The following is a 17,449-nucleotide window of genomic DNA, read 5'->3' on the forward strand; positions in this document are numbered from 1 at the left end:
AACTGTCACTTAATGTCACCTTTATCTTTAAACAGAAAAGAAAACAAACAAAACTAAATCATGCCAGGCAGCTATGATGCTGTATACAGTTGATGAAAGGGTCAGATATACTGTGTACTATTATCTCTGATATCATGGGCCAAAGTTAAGGCAAAAAAAGCTATGAATGTATATAAACAAATATACTTAAGCACATGTTTGTATATCAGTGTTACCCTAAATTTACTTTGTTAGCTGATAAAAATAATTGAAAAATAACCAGGACTGTTCTCCTCTGAACCAAAGATGATTTTTTTAATTTCCATAAAACTGAATAATCATTCATATCTTACTATTTCCTCAGCGTTGTGACCTGTGTATGCATTGTTTTTGCTTGTTTGTTTTTAATAAACAGATTTGCTTTTAAGGAATGAGCAACGGTATGTCAGCTGCTAATGAATTCTTGTATTTGCTTCTTTGTATGCAAGAAGTTAGCAGGTAGGTTCTCAGAATCTTTGGTCTGTCATCTTCACATGTAAAAGTACAGATTCTTTCAAAGAACGCTTCCCTTCATTATTTCCCTTCATTTACATTTTTACTGATGATTAAAATAATGTGTTTATTCCTTGAATTCTAATTCTCTGAGGCGTAAAAGTTCTCTCTCATTTTCTGTAAAAATCAAAACAATATCTTTTTTGCTGCATAGGAAATTTAAAAAAATATACAGTCACTTAGAGAAATACTTTAAAAATAATTCGGTTATATGGCAATATTTATTCACAAACTCAATAATTTAAAATAATCACATAGCTTCTAGATATCAACAAATTTATTTTTAGTGGTGATCTAATTCTTCTTGCTTTTAATATGTTAGGCCACTTGGTCATTCTGCCATTTTATGGTAGAGAATACATTAAGCTTGACTCATGGAAAGAATATGGGGTAATTAATCATTGATCATTATAAATTATGAACTATATGTATACAAAACTTTTAATATGTCAAATATAGGATATGTCTGAATTTTTTCAATATTTTTATATATAAGATTTTGAAATAGGTTTTTCTTCTCTTTATGATTGGCAATAGTTAATATAGTGAGGGACTCTATTTTCTTTCACTACTTTGTATATGTTTGAAACAAAACAGCATTAGACTATTCTTCACACTGTTATGTGGTTACAGTTTATTACTGTAAATGCTCCACACAGCTTGGCTTTCTGTGGGGCTTTATAAACTACAAGAGAATTCCTCCTTCCTGCTCACCTCCCCAACCTGCCTGAAGTAGGATTAAAGGCATGCTACATTGAAAAGTAGTGGCTAACACATAGTTTATAGGGAAATAGCAGGAAAGAGCATTGAGGCTCCTATAATGTGAAATATCTCAGCATTACTTAGGGTAGTTTAATGAGAACATAAATATGAGATTCTTACATTAGTCTTTTCCCATTGCTTTGGTGTCCCTGTGTTGCCCAGCATGATGACTGGCATTGACATTCTAAAATGGCAGACAACTAAGTGTATATGCCACATGCATTTCCATAGTTGCTTCATAGGTTACCAAACATCAAGCCTTTATCAGGATAAATTCAAATGAAAGAAAGTAAATATAGCAGCTCTCCTCATGAAATCCAGCCAATGACATTGTGGCATGTGGAGCAGTGCATATTAACTATTTGGTAGAATAATTGGCTAGCATACTGCTGATGTCATAATTCCCCTACTCAATAATGGGTAATTATGTAGGAAGACACAACAATTTGGTGTGTGAACTTCTGCTTCCACTACAGCAATACTTTAAAGAGAGGCCTTCCATTGGCATTCAGAAAGATGAAAAGAGTAGGGGGTGGGGTGGGGTGGGTGGTGGGAGGGGCACCAGAGGGATGGGCTTTACTCTGAGTACTTGTAAGCTGTTCATTAGTCTTTGAGATTTTGCCCCCAAATTACTTATTTACACTTCCACTTAGTTGAAATGCAATTGCTGACACATTCAAGATGATTAAACATTGCTATTTTAATATTTCTTCAGTCTTCAGTTTCTATGGGAAGATAAATATACAATCTGCTGGTTATGAGAAGCAAGCTGGAGCTATATCCTCCCTTTCAAACCTGTGGTTTTATAAAGTCCTCCACAGAGTGTACCACAATTTCCCCTATACGTTTTCCAAAATGTTTGTATGCATACAAGGTTGCAAGAAAGATAAATTGAATAGGTTCGTGTCTAAGACCTTTGTGACATGGTTTATAACAAAAACTATGCATTTATGTGTAAGTTATAATTTAAGAGCTATTAATCTTTATCACAGATAGTATATTTAAAGGGGCTTAGTATTAACTTTCTCAAATAGGTTTCCTAGGAAATCTTGCAACTTTATCATATTTCTCGAACCATTTGAGTTGTCTGTATCAAACAAATCAATCTGATCTTCTTTTTCCTTGTCACGGAATTTTCATGACTGAAGGTATATGATATAGATATTGATATCATACCCAGTAATTGTGAAAGCTCATATGGGCCTGTAGAAAAAAGTTTCTGTAGTACACTTCTATTAAAATACTTATAAATAATGTTTATTAAAAATAGTTGAGGAAATTTAAAATAAAAACCAATAGATGGGTCCGTGGAATCCTTCCCTTGGGAAAGTAGTGGGAGATGAGCTTACCTTGTATTCTAAGAAGCAAATAGAGAAAAATTCTGTATGTGTTTATCCTTTCCACTTTTTCCCTTTTAATCTGACTTTTGGATCTTCTTTCAGTTTGATAGCATTAAACTCCTTATGTAAAATAAGGAAGTTGTCTTGGAAATGAGAGGTAGGGAAGGAAAAATGTTTATTTTTACATATTGCATAGCACATAGGCCAATGATTAGAATATACCTTTACATAGTAGGTCATACCTTACAAAGTTCTTTTTGTGTGTGGCATCTTAATTAACTTTTCCCGGCTGGTCATGTGGGATAGAGATCTTCATATTGTGGGTGGGAAAGCCACGACTGGCAGAGGTTAAGAAATACCTTTGACAGTTACCCAGCTAGTATGTGGAAAATCTACCATGTGAATTCAGATCTTATGAATTTTACTCTAGTATTCTTATTCATTCTATTAGCAATTTTCAAATTCTATTTTGTAATCAAAGGGGTTCTCTTTAGGAGCCACCTTGGCAAATGTTGGTGGCCTGGAGACCATGTCCACTTTTGGTTTTGTTTTTTCTACAGTGTGTGTCTCTGAGTGTATGTCATTAGAAGATAGGGTTTCAGAGCCACAGCTCTATACTGCTTTCCTTTGTCCAAGAACTACAGAGTAGTAAACTATACCTCTCTTTTTGTTCTTGCATTCTTCCAGAAGTGACAGTCAAGGTTAGTATACTTTTCCTACTGGCATGGTAGATCTAGAAAAAAGAATTAGACTGTTGGCATTTTCCTTTTCCTCTTCAACTAATTAATTAATCAACATGATACACAGGAAACATGTTACTAGTGTACTAGCCTTTTATCAGAGCCAGTGACATTTGGTTTTAAAATAGTATACTTTTAAGAATGCAAATATAATAACTATAAAAACTAAATTATCCATAGTAAGTATATCATGTGTGACATTAATAAACATCATTTTTTATGCAGCTTAAAATACTGCTTATATTTCATAACCCCAAGCCTGGTAGTTAAATACATAAATAATAAGAAAATACTTAAAAGTAATTTCCATAAGCTGCTGTCCATGTATAGAAGCTTGAAAATTCTAGGTTATAGTAGCATTTATAAGTAGTGGTTGATAATAGTGTGAAGGAATGATTCCTTCATTATATTTAGAATTCTAGAATCTTTGATAATAATGGATTCCAAAATATGTTTTCACTTTCCCAAGTATGCATTTAAGCCTTATATTGTAACAATCTATGAAATTACTTATTTGCAAACAGAAAATAGTCCCATCAGTGGCCCAACAAAGGCATCATGAAGTTTAATAATGGTGAAAGTTGATCATGCAAATTTAAAATAAGAGTAATTGTTAGACTCAAATCAGTGCATTGAGTATGTGTCAACAGTTTTGTACTCTTAAAATGAGCATGACTCTGGAGTATTATTTTTCTCAAACTTAGTCATTGAGCTTTTTAGTTTAGAGTGCTGAACTGAACACTCTAAATTAATAAATTTCAGTTATTTTCTCCATAGTTTATTCTGGACAGGAACAATTGGAGAGTGCCTGAAAAGGGCAACAAGAAAGGGTATTGACAGGAGTAAGGAAGGATTCAAGCTGTGAAAGACCTTGAGTCTATTTTCAAATTTATTTTTCTCTTTATTTTTTGTTACAAACTTTCAGCTGAAATTGATAAAGCAGCAAAGTGACAGGTATGTTAGAGAGATCCTTAAGTTATCTCCTTGAAAGCCAGACCTAAATAGAAATAGTTTAAATTATAGAAGGGGTAATTTGTTATAAGGAAAATACTCCCTAAAAGGCCAGTAAACTCTGGAGTGGCAGTAGAGGGGGTATTTTGGAGGGTCATACCCCACAAAAATCTTAATGACCAGAATGATTAGTTATTGAATGACATACTTGTTTTATCCTTAAAGTCTATTAAGTTGAAGTTTCTTCAGTAATAATTGTGCTGCTAATTGCTGGGAAATGTAATGCAATATGTATATAAATATGCTCTTATAACTAAGAATGCTGCATGTAATTTATGGAGATCCTTTTATCACAGATAAGATAAAAATTACAAGTACGTTTCAAATTTGGGATTATAGAAAAGAACTGAAATGTTCTTAATTTGAGAATGTAAATTTCAGATTACTTTGTGTACTTTAAAAATAATTTAATAAAAATTATGAAGGAAGCCAACAATTAGTCAAGAATGTGAGAAAGAAGGTATATCCTTTGGTAAGGAGATCTAGTGCAAACAGTTCATGGGTTTTTGAGTTAGTTAAACCTGAGTTTGAATCATGGTTCACCCATTATTAATAAAATATCCTATGTAATATGAGGATGCTAACTGTTGCTTTTCACACTTGTGAAAATTACGTAAGGGGTAAATATGAAGTACATAATCCAGTGCTTGGCAAAGAGTAGTTCTTATTAACGAGTGATCGCTCCCTTCATCCCCTCTGTAAATCTTACAGTTTCTCTAGGAGTTTGGAACATAAAAACCAATAGAACAGGGAGGGGATAAGGGGCAAATTGAACTTCACTCATTTGGAATGTAGGATTCAACATACTTGCATTTACTATTTCACTTTCAAATTTTGCTCTATCCTGCTGTGGTCAACAGGAATTTAATTTTTTTTTTTACATAAAGGAAAAATCAGTTTTAGTCCTGAAGAAAACCTTCAATATCAGACAAATACTTTTAAAGCCATAGAATTTTAAGTAGGAAATCACATGTAAAGCTGAAAATATTAAATATCTTCAGATGCTAACTCCTAGAGAACCCCCTTTTATCAAAAGGAAGTAAATACTTAAGAGTTTAGTGGGACAGCCTCATTCTTTTCTTGCAATGGTCAATCGGCTATAATTTTTTAAAATTTAAGTTAGAGTAATTGCATAGGTTCCCTTCAGACTATACTTACCACCCGCCATACAAGTCAGCTGACTGTTTTGCCTATCTTGCATAGTTTTGTCTCTCATTTACTAACTAGTTAACATTTTATAACAATAGCAATACTAAGTTCTACCTATGTGTGAGTCTCCAGGGTAAGTACTTATATATACTCAATCCTCACATTATCTCTCTGAGGTAAGTAGGTACTACAGATCTGTGATCCCTTATATTCACTCCTGAATTTCAAAAGGCTCTGAAAATCACCAGGTTCCCTAAGTTGGTGGAAAAATTAATTCAATTGCAAAACCTCAACTAAATGGTATGAGGCTACTTAAAGGTCTGTTTATTCCACACTTTGAACATCCATTCACTTAGCTGCAGAAATGTTCATGTGTATGAGTATGGGTTACTGCATTAGATCCCCTAATTACATGTATGTGGTATTACTTTCTAAAACCAGAAAAAAAATCTGAGTCAGGTGACACATCTGGCTCACGGGCTTAGAATAGAGGACTGTGAACCTGTTTGATGATTCCGTTTTATAGATGAAAAGACTGATGCAGGAAAATTACTCAGGTGATACATGGTAAAGCAAATTTAAACCTAGTAGTCTCACTCTAGAGCCATTACTCTTAAATCACAAGGCTGTTTTACCACCCAGTTACCAATACAAGACTGAGCTTAGTTGGCCCCAGAATGTCTGTCTGAGTTGGCACAATTGTTGATTTTTACCAATAGAGGAAGGCATATACATGGATATCTATAATGGAAAATAACTCCATTATGATCTGTATTTGGATGTGGACAGTTGTGCTTTTCTACATATTTTAGGTACAGATGTATCTGATCATAGTATTTCCCTAAATATAATGGAGTCCAGCCACAAAGCCCTATCTTGGATCAAGGTATAAAGTTGTTTAGTTTCTCCATTGTCGCTTTTCATTGTTTTATATTATCTGTATCTTACTCAGTGCTAGAAATTCCTTCTTTTTACTTTATTCAACAAATATTTAATGAGTGCAATATAGTAGTCTAGAAATACAAAATTAAAATTACAGCCCCATCTCAACCTGGACTCTATTGTACTTGTGAATGGGACAGCTTTTGGGTGGGGTACCCCATGCTACAACAATGTTTTAGCATTTCTGGGCCAAAGTGACATTAGAAGCACTCCCTGAATCCATTGCAAAACCAAAATGGCCCCAAAGATTTCCAGAGTACCTAGGTTGGGAATCAGGTAGTGGTATATCTAGTTGATATTCAGACTGTCAGGCCTGAGGATAGTAGCTGCCCACTTGCCCATCTACTATCTAAGTTGAATAATTGATTTTAAGCATTTGTTTTTCTAGAATCCTGGCTTCATATGAAGTAAATAGAGCTGAGAGATCTACAAAGCAAATAACTATACTGTTTACACTGGGTACAATAGCTACACTGAAAAGTAGGGCTAGTCATGGATAATCTGACCCATGGCTAATTGAGAATTCTCATTATACTGTGTAAATAATGAGTGTAAGTTAGTAAGCTCCCCAGTTAACCTGCCAAGTGATGCCAGATTTTTTGAGCTATAGAATCAAAATCAAGTCTTTTTTTTAGCTATAAAATCAAAAGCTATAGAATCTAGGACCTTACTTATGCAAGTTATTTTTCAAAGGCATGTAATATAGCACACTTATGCCACATGTATCCTGTAGCACTTGAACATTTCTACTTCACTTTTACTCTCTTCCGTGACATTTTTAAAGAAATTACAAATTCTAAAAAATGTGTAAGTAGAAATAACTGTGAAGAGTTTATGATTTTGAATTTGTCATTTGAAAGGAATAAATGTAAATTTTCATTCAGTATCCATTTCAACTGCTTTTTAATCTATTTTGTAGTAAAAGTAATAACACTTGAGAGTTCACAGAATCTCAGGCCTATGTAAGGTCTCTGTTGGCTTTTTTTAAATAAAAATTTTATTGTATTGTGGTTATAAAAATTATATGTTTAATGTAAAACATCAGAAAATACAGAAAAGTACAAAGAAAAAAGTTAAAAGAAAAGCCTTACACTGCTCAAAGATTGCTTCACATCTGCTCACAAGATGATTCTCACATCTCCGGATTTCTCTCTCAGTGAGTGTATATGTGCTCACTCTGACATTCATGGTTGTGCTTCTGCTCACACATGTGCCCACTCTCCCTTACAAACAACAACAAAAAACACATATACTTTATCTTAAACATTGGGTAATACAGTTTTTTTATTTAACTTTGACACTCATATGTTGAGCATCTTTTCAGGGTAATAGTATTTAGTATATTTTTATTGAGATATGAATGTGTCAATTTATACAAGCAAGCATCTAGCTAGACATTTGGTGATTTTGGGCGTAGTCCAAAATATTCCAGTATTACGATTAGTTATTGTATGTACACCTTTGTACAATATACAAATATTTCCTCTGTAGGAGTTCTTGGGAATTGCTGGGTGGAAGGCTGGATATATTTTTAATGTTTTTATCAATTCCCAGATTGTTCTCTAGAAAGATCATGCCATCTTATACTCCCATTAATAGTGCTATAATGTTTGTTTTCTTTGCGTGCTCTCTGACACTATGTATGATTAATCTTTGTAATTTTTTGTGTTTTTGTCAGTCCTATGGTGGAAAAAAATCTCACTTGAATTTACATTTCTTTGAAAACTAATGACAAAAATAATTTTTTAAAGTATATTTACCAGCCATTTGTATTTCTTTTGTTAATTGTCCATTTATATTGTTTGTCCACTTTCCTGTTGGGAAATGTTTTCTCTTTTACATTTCAAGAGTTCTTCATAATATAAGGATTAATTTTTATTTGCTATTCATACTGTACATATTTTACAATATAAAAAATATTTGCTAGTTTTTATTTTGTTTCATATGTGAATGTTTAGTATGTATCACTTCTTTTTTCAGTTGGTATTCCCACATTATAAAATGACCATTATAACTCATAATAAATCAATAAGTGCATTAAAGATTAGTTGTTTAAATAAATGAAGGTACTTTTCAGATGGGAAGCCATTTTGCACTTGAAGAAGGTAACAAATTGCTCATATTAATGAAGTATGTTCACTGTGATTACAGTTTCAATTGCTACATATGTAAATAGGGATTGTGAGAGGAGATGCTTTGATATGGTTGAAAGGCTTACTTTAAAGCCAGATAGTCTTGGCTTTATTTTTATTTTAGACGACAAATATTTATGAAGTGGCTGTTATGCATTAAACATTCATAATGGATTTTCTATTTAATAGATGTGTGACCATGACTTACTTGAAGTAGTGAATTTCTTGCCTATTTGTAAAAGAGAGGTAGTATCTATCTACCTTGTTGAGTTATTGTAAGGATTAGTTTTAATTTACCTGAAGTAAATATGCCAACACCTGACATATAACTAGACAACAAACAAATAGTATTAGTGTTGTTACTCTACATAGTAACAAAACATGTAATTTCAGCCCATTATTATATATAATATTGCTGTGGTAGTAATTTAGCATAAGGGGTGTTTAACAATGATTATTATAATTTTACTAGTAGAAAGGAACTTAGCAAGGTTGACTATATTTAGAATCCTGTCAGATAACTAATACCTATATTTAATAGCAAGTTTTCAAAGCTCTTCCTCATTTCTTGTCTTATTTGTTCTATACTGTCTTCTATAGGAAAAGCAGGACGATATAATTTTCCATTTTACGATTGAGGAGCTGAGGTTTGGAGAGAATGATTGAGTTCTCCAATGTCATGTGGCTTCGAAGTGATTAACCAGGTTCTTATTTTCTTTCCATCTATAATTAAGATTCTCACAGAATCTAGATTGACCCTCTGTATAGGAAAGAATAGAAAATGGAATCTGACTGTAATTGCCCAGTGTTCATTAGATTTAGCCATTTTATAGTTCCTTGTGGTTGCCCTCCCACTCCAGTCACCTGAACATTGGCCTTAATGTTTTAGTTGTTTATTGCATTGATGATAGTTACAATGAACCACATATCTGAGTATTCATGCTCTTGTGAAGTTGCTTTCTTTTTGATCTGGACTGGCCTGTAACTTATTTTAAAAAGAGAATATAGCATAATTAAAGTGGTTCCAGGTCTGGGCATAAGCTTTAAGAAGGCTAGGTAGCTTTTGCTTTTGTGTTCTTAGAAGACCTGATCCCGAATTTAAGAAATCTGGTTATATTTTTAGAAAGAGCATGTGTCAAAGAGCACGTGTAAAAGAGCACATGGAGAGAGAGACTCTGAGATGACATGAGAGAGAAGCCCAGCCATCCTAGTATTTCAGTTGAGCTCAATTCCCACCCACCAGCTGAGAACAGGTATATGTGTGATCACTAGCAAAATGAGCAGAACTGGCTAGGTGAGCCCACCCCCTACTGCAAAATTATGAGCATATAAAATGGTTATTTTTTTGAGCATTAAGCTTTAGGGTGGTTTGTTACACAGAAATAGAAAAGCAGAAGAAGTGTAATGTGTTCTTGAAAATACAAGTTTTGCTGAAGGTTGTTGACTTTTCTTGGTCTGTTTTGACAGTTTTAGTCTTCATCTGGCTTGCCAATATCAGGCAGTGTTGAAGACAGAAAATAGTAAAGAGTAACTCTTCCTCTCCAAAAGCTCATCTTACTGTGCCTTAACAGGATGGGTTTCTTTGATGCTTGGGTGATTGAGGTAAATGTGATTTCTCTGTGCTGAGTCTCTTCAGACACACCTTGGGAGAGAGAGGATTGCTTCCTTTGCTCAGGTCTGATTTGTCTGTTGAATTTCTCACTGCCAGCCTTTATTGTGGCTTTTCTTTAAATCCCTCTCAGAATTGAAGTGGATTTAGCCTATGTCTGCCAAGTAAGACAAGATGGAATAGCCTTTCTTCCTCACTTAAACTTATTCTGTTGTCCAGAAGTGACTGGAGGTATCTTTTGGGGCTGAGACTGGATCTAAGACCAGGAATCACCTTTATTTTAGATGATTCACATATTACCTAAGGAAAGATATAATATACTGAGACCTTGCTTGTGCAGTTTATTTTTCCCTCTCACAGACCAGATTCCCTCCTATTTAACTTTAAATATTGCAATGTAGACTTTTTTTTTTCATAGGTTTCTACTAGGGAAAAGAATCAGTGATCTAAAAATATTTTTTAAACAACATTTTGTCTGGTTAAAATGCATTTTTGTCTTAAAACCTACATAAAGATAGATTTAAAATATTACATAGCTTGATTGGCTTCCAGATTGGTGGAGTGAGGCCTCAATGTACTTTTCCTCTAAAACAACAAAAACATGGGCAAATCAACTAAAATGAACCATTTCAGAATTCTGGCAATTAACTGAAGCCAAAGAATGAACTGAAAGTCATCTGTCCAAGGGAAAACTATTGAACTTTGGGAAGACAGTGAGATCTGTGAATTTTAACTTGTGACTACTCCCATTTTCCCTCTTTCCCCAGCGGCACAGCAAAAGCTGGCAGGATTGCAGACAGTGGAGAGTTATGACTGACTACTTTTGGAGACCCATTAAAAGCACTATCCCCAGAACACTGTTAATATTTTGTCAGAACTTGCAGCTCCCTGGGAAAACTATTTTCAGAGAACTATTGGCTTTTTTATTTGACTCAGTGCTCAGCTCAGTTGTGGGGAAGAAAAAGCCCATCCCAGGGCTTCCCTGAAACAATAGCAACTGTTGGCAACATCTCCACCACTTAAGGCTGTGATTTCAGTTGGGGCACACAGGAGCCTGGCTAGGAACTTAAAAGAAATCCTGGAGAATTAGGCAACTATAGGGAACTTTGAAAAGCATCAGCATATTCCTGGGTATATAAAAGGCTGCACTAAGTACAAGCTGTGCACACATCTAGGAAAGACCTGGGGAAAGGAGAGGATCACCTCTGGGTGATCTTAAGCCTCAGGGGCAAGCAGGATGTGAAAGCTAGGGCTATCTTATAAGCTGCCTGAAGTTTGAAGGTGTGACTCCTCACAAAGATTCCATTAGCAAAGGGTGAAAGATGTATAGGAAAGGCATTTAAGAATATCTTTTGACCAGTCATCGGTTGGTCACTAACTTATACCCATCCAGGTATGACTCCTAGGAAGCCAGGCTTAAAAATAAAAACAAGAGCTTAAGAAAAAAATCCAGCAGAAAACTCAAGGGCTATGAACTACAGGGAATACAGAACCTACAGAATTAATTCACTAAAGTGCTAAACAAAGAAGCAGCACCAAGAAAAAGAATAATAAACCAGTAGCGAAAAATCTTCCTGGGGCATTGCAGGGAATTCTGTACCAGACTTGGTACACTATCCAAAATGATCAGTTTTCAACAAAAAATTCTTTGAGACATGCAAGAAACAGGAAAATGTATCACATACACAGGAAAACAAACAAAAACCAGCCAACAGAAAAATGTCCCTGTGGAAGCACAGAATTGGACCTAACAGACAAAGACTTTAAGTCAGTTTTATAAACATGTTCAAGAAACTAAATGAAACCTTGTCTAAAAAATTAAACTATGAGATGATATCTTACCAAAGAGAGTGTCAATAAACACAGAAATTGAAAAAGAACCATAAAGAAATTGTGGAGTTTGAAAGTTGATAACTGAAATGAAAAATTCACAAAGAACTAATCAACTTGAAGGTAGTTCAGTAGAGATTATTCAGTGTAAGGAGTAGAAAGAAACTACAAATGAACAGAACTTCAGGAAATGAAGTGTATCAACATAAGCATAATGGAAGGTGTAGAAGGAGAAGAGCAATGAAAGAGGCAGGAAGACTGTTTAAAGAAGAATGACACAAAACTTTCCAAACTTGCTGAAAAATATTAATCTACACTTTAAAGAAACTCACTGTGCTCCAAATAGAATAAGCCCAAAGTGTTTGACACTTAGACATGTCATAGTCAAATTTACAAAAGTGAGAGAGCTCTTGAGAGCAACAAGGAAAAAGTAATTTATCATATAAAAGAAATCTTCAGTAAGATTAGTAGCTGCCTATCAAAAACCACAGAGGGTAGAAGACTTTATCAAAGTGTTGAAAGAAAAATTCTGTAAACCAGTATTTTGGTATCTAGCTAAGGTCTTTTTTCAAGGTGAAGGAGAAGTTAAGATACTTGCAAAAAGAACAACCACCCTGGGAGAACTTGTCCCTAGCAGACCTGAACTGTAAGAAATATTAAGGGAAGTCTTACAATTTGAATTAAAAGGGTACTAAGCAGTAAACTCTAATCCACACAAAGAAAGACCAATAGTAAAGGTAATTACGTAGGTATTATGAAAGACATACTTATAAAAACATAAATGCATTTTTCTGTGTAATTTTTTTCTTCTATATGTCCTAAAAGACAACTACTGCATAATGCCATAGTGATAAAACTGTGTTGATGGGCTTATAACATAAAAAGTTGTAGTTTGATTTCAATAGTAGTCAAAAGAAAGGGAAGGGAAGTACATTGGAGGAAAGTTTTTATTATTGAAATTAAGTTAGTATTAATATAGATTAGAATGTTTTAAGTTAAAATGCTAATTGTAATTTCCAAGTCAACCACTAAGAAAATAACTCAAAAAATTATAGTGAAAGAAACAACATGGGAATGAAAAAGGCACACTGTGAAATACCTATTTAACGCAAAAGAGGGCAGGAATTGAGAAATAGAAGATATTACACAGCCCAAATATACCCATATGGAATAGAGGTTATAATGTATAATTTCCACATTAAATAATGTATTTGTGTACTCTTTAAGATAATAGAGCATGTTGGTTCATAGATCCTCTTAAGGGCTTCATTTTATGATACCACCACACACCAATAAGTTTTTAAGATAGAGTATAAGAAAAATGCACCAAAGTCTGTGTGAAATGATTCCATTAACCCTAAGTTTTTAAATTGTAGATTTGTTTCTCTGGAGATGAAACAGTAATATATGGAAATGAGAGAGACCCTTTATTTTGTTTCTGAAAGTTTGGGTATAGAAAATTTAGTTCTTTCTCATTCTCTAAATATAGAAAAGAAAAAATGAGCAAACGGCTTTGGAGAACAGAGGAAATCATAGGGAAAATGCATCTGGAGATATATTCATATAGGAGAGGGTTGTCAAAAAGAGAAATGTTCTGGGCAGAATATTTCAGAAGTTGTAAGAGGTATTTCTGTCTGCATTTTCCATATATTGTTGATTTTGTTCTCTATGGGTACCTAGCCCAGTGGAGATGTGATCTCATAACAAAGATTGTCCATTGCAGTTTAGAGCTGCCACATTCATAATGTATTACATATGCCTTCAGAAAATAGAATCCATGTTTAGCTTCATGGTGTGAAGAAAGTTTAATTATATCAAACAATATATGTAATTTCCTTATTATAGGAAAAGTGACTGAATTGAATTTTCTTACTGATTTAAACTATCATGTAAAAATGAAATTCTCAATCTGTTTGCAGTCCCAGCCCAGTTGAAGAATATAGCACAGTTGCATCACTAATGATGGCTCACTCAACTGGGAGCATCTCTCTGGGTGAGAATAAGCAATATTTTAAAAGTTCTCCAAGTAATTCTGATATGGCATACCTCCTTTCTGTTATAAATAACAAAGTTAAGTCATAGGTTCCTAGAATCATACAGAAATCAGTGTTTTTGAGAGAGTACAATGATTAAAATTGAATCTACTCTTGTGCAACTTTTGTTTTAAGCAAGGTCTGCTGAAGCTTTCCTATTCTTTTTTCTGTTATCTTAGCAGAGTTTTCAAGAAATTTTTATCTCTAGGTTTTTTTTAAAACCATATTACCCATTTTAAAATGTACATTCCAATAGTTAATTATGTTTGTTGTTGTTCAACAGATCTCTAGAATTTTTTTCATCCTGAAAAACTGCAACTCTACACCCATTGAAGAGTATCTCCCCTCACTCCCTCCCCTTAGCTTCTGGTAATCACTATTTTTGTTTCTTAGAGTTTGATACTTTAAATATTTTATGTAAGTGGAATCATGCACTATTTGTGTTTTTGTGATTGTCTTATTTCACTTAGCATAAAGTCAAATATTTTAAGTAAGTTTTTCCATGTTTAAGTCAGGTTTATTCATGTTGTAGCATATTATTTCCTTTTTTAAGACTGAGTAATATTCCATTATATGTGTATGCCACATTTTCTTTCTTCATTCATCATTTAGGTTGAATGTTGCTTCCATCTCGTGGCTATTGTGTTGACAGACATTTAGGTTGCTTCCATCTCTTGGCTATTGTGAATAATGCATATGGGTGTACACATATCTCTTTAAGATCCTTTTTTTCAATTCTTTTAGATATATACCCAGAAGTAGGATTGATGGATCATATGGTAATTCTACTTTTAATATTTTGAGGAACGTCTATCCTGTTTTTCATAATGGCTCGACCATTTTACATTCCTACCAACAGTATACTACATCTTTGTCAACACTTGTTATTTTCTGTTTTCTTTCTCTCTTTTTTCTTTTTCTTTTATTGTGGCCATATTAACCATTCCTAGGTTCCTAACTTCCTGCTAATATTTTACATCTTTATTTACTTCTTATTCACTTTCTAAAGAAACACAATAGTTATTTTAGGAGATTTCCTAGTTATGTCAAATCTTCACTCTGTTTCCTGACCTCAAACAGTAGAACACTGCTTGGCGCCAGTGTTCTAAACATATTAAAATGATTATATAAAACTGGACATTTGAATTCCTTCATGATGTAGCTGATATTGTCCTCTTCTAGAATTCATGTCCTACATGAATGTATCACCTTGTAAAATGGAGATAAGGTGCTTTTTGTCTCTACCTCTAGTTTCTAAAATGATAAACTTGCTTTAATGGCATCATCGTAATGGCGATTGTTGTCACTGGTCTGTCTGTCTACTCTTGTTTCCAAACAGCCCATAAATGCTTTATCTTTGGATGTATTATTTCAGCGTATACATAATATGTTTCTTTGACTCACTCTTAATGTGATTGTCTCCCTTTCACTTACCCTGCTGCATCTACTTGTGAATATTTCTGTCATCCATTCTTCACAGATTTTTACATAAGTGGACTTGTGTTGCCAAAAACCTTGCTTTAATTCTGTTAGACCAGCTGTTTTCCAGTGTCCTGTATTTGGTGATCTTGTCTGGCCATTTAAAAGTAAGTACAGCTTGTAGATGATATTTATGAATGTGTTTAAGATAGCAGGTAATAATGCTTGTATTTATCTAGTTCTCACAGTTATTTAAGTTTGGGCATTTTCTGTTTTACAGATGTTTAGGTTGACTGGGATCCCAATGTTGTTTATAACTCTCTTTTGACTCTTCCAAAGGTTATACTGCAATATTGTAAGATTTGAAAAAGAAGAAAAAAAATCCAGCTCTGAGTTTGGGGCTAAATCTGCATTCAAGTCTTGACTCTGCCACTTGGCTTATTTACCCCTTTAGATAAGTTTCTTATCCTCTCCAAGTTTAAAATCTCATCTTAAATTGGAGACAGTGATATTTAACCTTTTATTTTAAAGGCTTTGTGTTTTTAGGAAGTTTTTTAAATAAGGAAGTTATCATGTTAGAATTTCCCTCTCACAAATAGGTAAGGTAAAGGGATTTTCGAAGTCTAGTGGTATTTTTATGGCCCATATTAGACAAGATTTCTTCTTATGAGTTTGGCTCTCAGTTTGTTAATTAATTGAACAAGTCAGTTAAAACAGTAGGTCATAAAAAACGATGCTCACATCCCACTAACATTTTAACTCAAAACATAAATAGACTGTCTTATGATTAGGACCAAGACCTTTCCCTGTAGTATGGTTTGCTTATCAGAACAAATTTTTGATAAATCTACATTCATAACAAATCATATCCAGCTTTCACTTTTTAAAATGTGAATTAAAAATTTAGACATTGAAAAGCAGTGGTTCTCAACATGTGGTTCCCAGACCAGTAGCATCAGCATCACATTGTAATTATTTAGCATGTGTATCCTTTGGTCTCACCCCATAACTACTGAATCTGAAACCAAGGGGGGTGGAGTTCAGCAAATCCATTCTCCTAAGGCCTCCTCGCCAAGGTATGAGAATGCCTCTCCTATGTTTTATGATTTTCCCAGTTTTTATCTTTCTTTTACCTTTGTCATTTCAACAACAATGTTCTGTAGTGACTTGCCTTTATTAAGTCTTTTCAAAGTTTTTGACTCAGCTTTTAAAGATACAAGACAGTTTATTTTTGCTTACATGGCCTATTTGATATTTAAATTAGCTAATTATGGTGACAGCAAAACTCCCTAATGAGGTTTTTGAACAAATACCACTGGTTTTGGGAAAACATACAGTGCAGCATTGGGAGCAAAACCGTGAGGGGTGCACTGAAGAGCACAGGGTGGGCATTTTCAGCATGTCCTGGGCTATGTCTGTATGGTTGGAGAAGAAATAGAGAGTGTGGATTTATATAGCAAGTTGTGTAAGTGAAGGTTGGTCAGAAGAGATTTTTGTATGGATTTTGGTGTAGGCTTATAGATTTCTCCGATTCATTTATTTTCTAGCCCTTAACTCAATAAGCATGTTTTAGACTAATGTTGATCTTTAAAAGTTGTCTTATTGGATCCTGGAGTTTGAAATTAAAAAAAAAAAATAACTCCCAGATCTTTTAGGTCAATATTATGAAAGAAAGTGGAGAACCCATCCAGTGGTTCATATTGAAGATGTATGCCTGTATTGTTGACATCAAATAGGAAACTACATAGTAGCTAATATTTGAAGTAGAAAAAGGGAGTAATTAATTCAGTTCATCATGATGGCCAGTCCTACCAAAGTGCAGGTGAAGTATTTACCCACCTTTGAGATACTTAAGGTGTTAATATAAGTCATTCTGGAATCTGGCCTGCTGAATTGAAAACATAATTCTTTGGCAACATTCTGGGTGGAGTTTTGATTAAGTTGTTTTTAA

The 17,449-nt window shown here is 33.9% G+C and overlaps 1 protein-coding gene across 8 annotated transcripts in view; it reads left to right on the forward strand.

Annotated features, from left to right (window-relative positions):
• Positions 1–17,449, forward strand: part of RFX3 (regulatory factor X3) — a 317,106-nt gene that overhangs the window by 30,658 nt on the left and 268,999 nt on the right. For 4 of the 8 annotated variants that reach the window (XM_073228584.1, XM_073228585.1, XM_073228586.1 and 1 more), the window contains exon 1: positions 1,863–14,039. The exons of 1 other annotated variant lie outside the window; for it this stretch is intronic. In XM_073228584.1, the coding sequence (XP_073084685.1) occupies positions 14,006–14,039 (34 nt within the window). In that variant the 5' untranslated portion in view covers positions 1,863–14,005. Of the gene's footprint in view, positions 1–1,862; positions 14,040–14,362; positions 14,449–17,449 lie in introns of those variants that run through there. 3 more of the 8 variants (XM_073228583.1, XM_073228581.1, XM_073228580.1) reach the window with 3 other exon arrangements.

Source organism: Manis javanica, chromosome 2, assembly GCF_040802235.1.
Source record: "Manis javanica isolate MJ-LG chromosome 2, MJ_LKY, whole genome shotgun sequence".
NCBI classification, from domain to species: domain Eukaryota; kingdom Metazoa; phylum Chordata; class Mammalia; order Pholidota; family Manidae; genus Manis; species Manis javanica.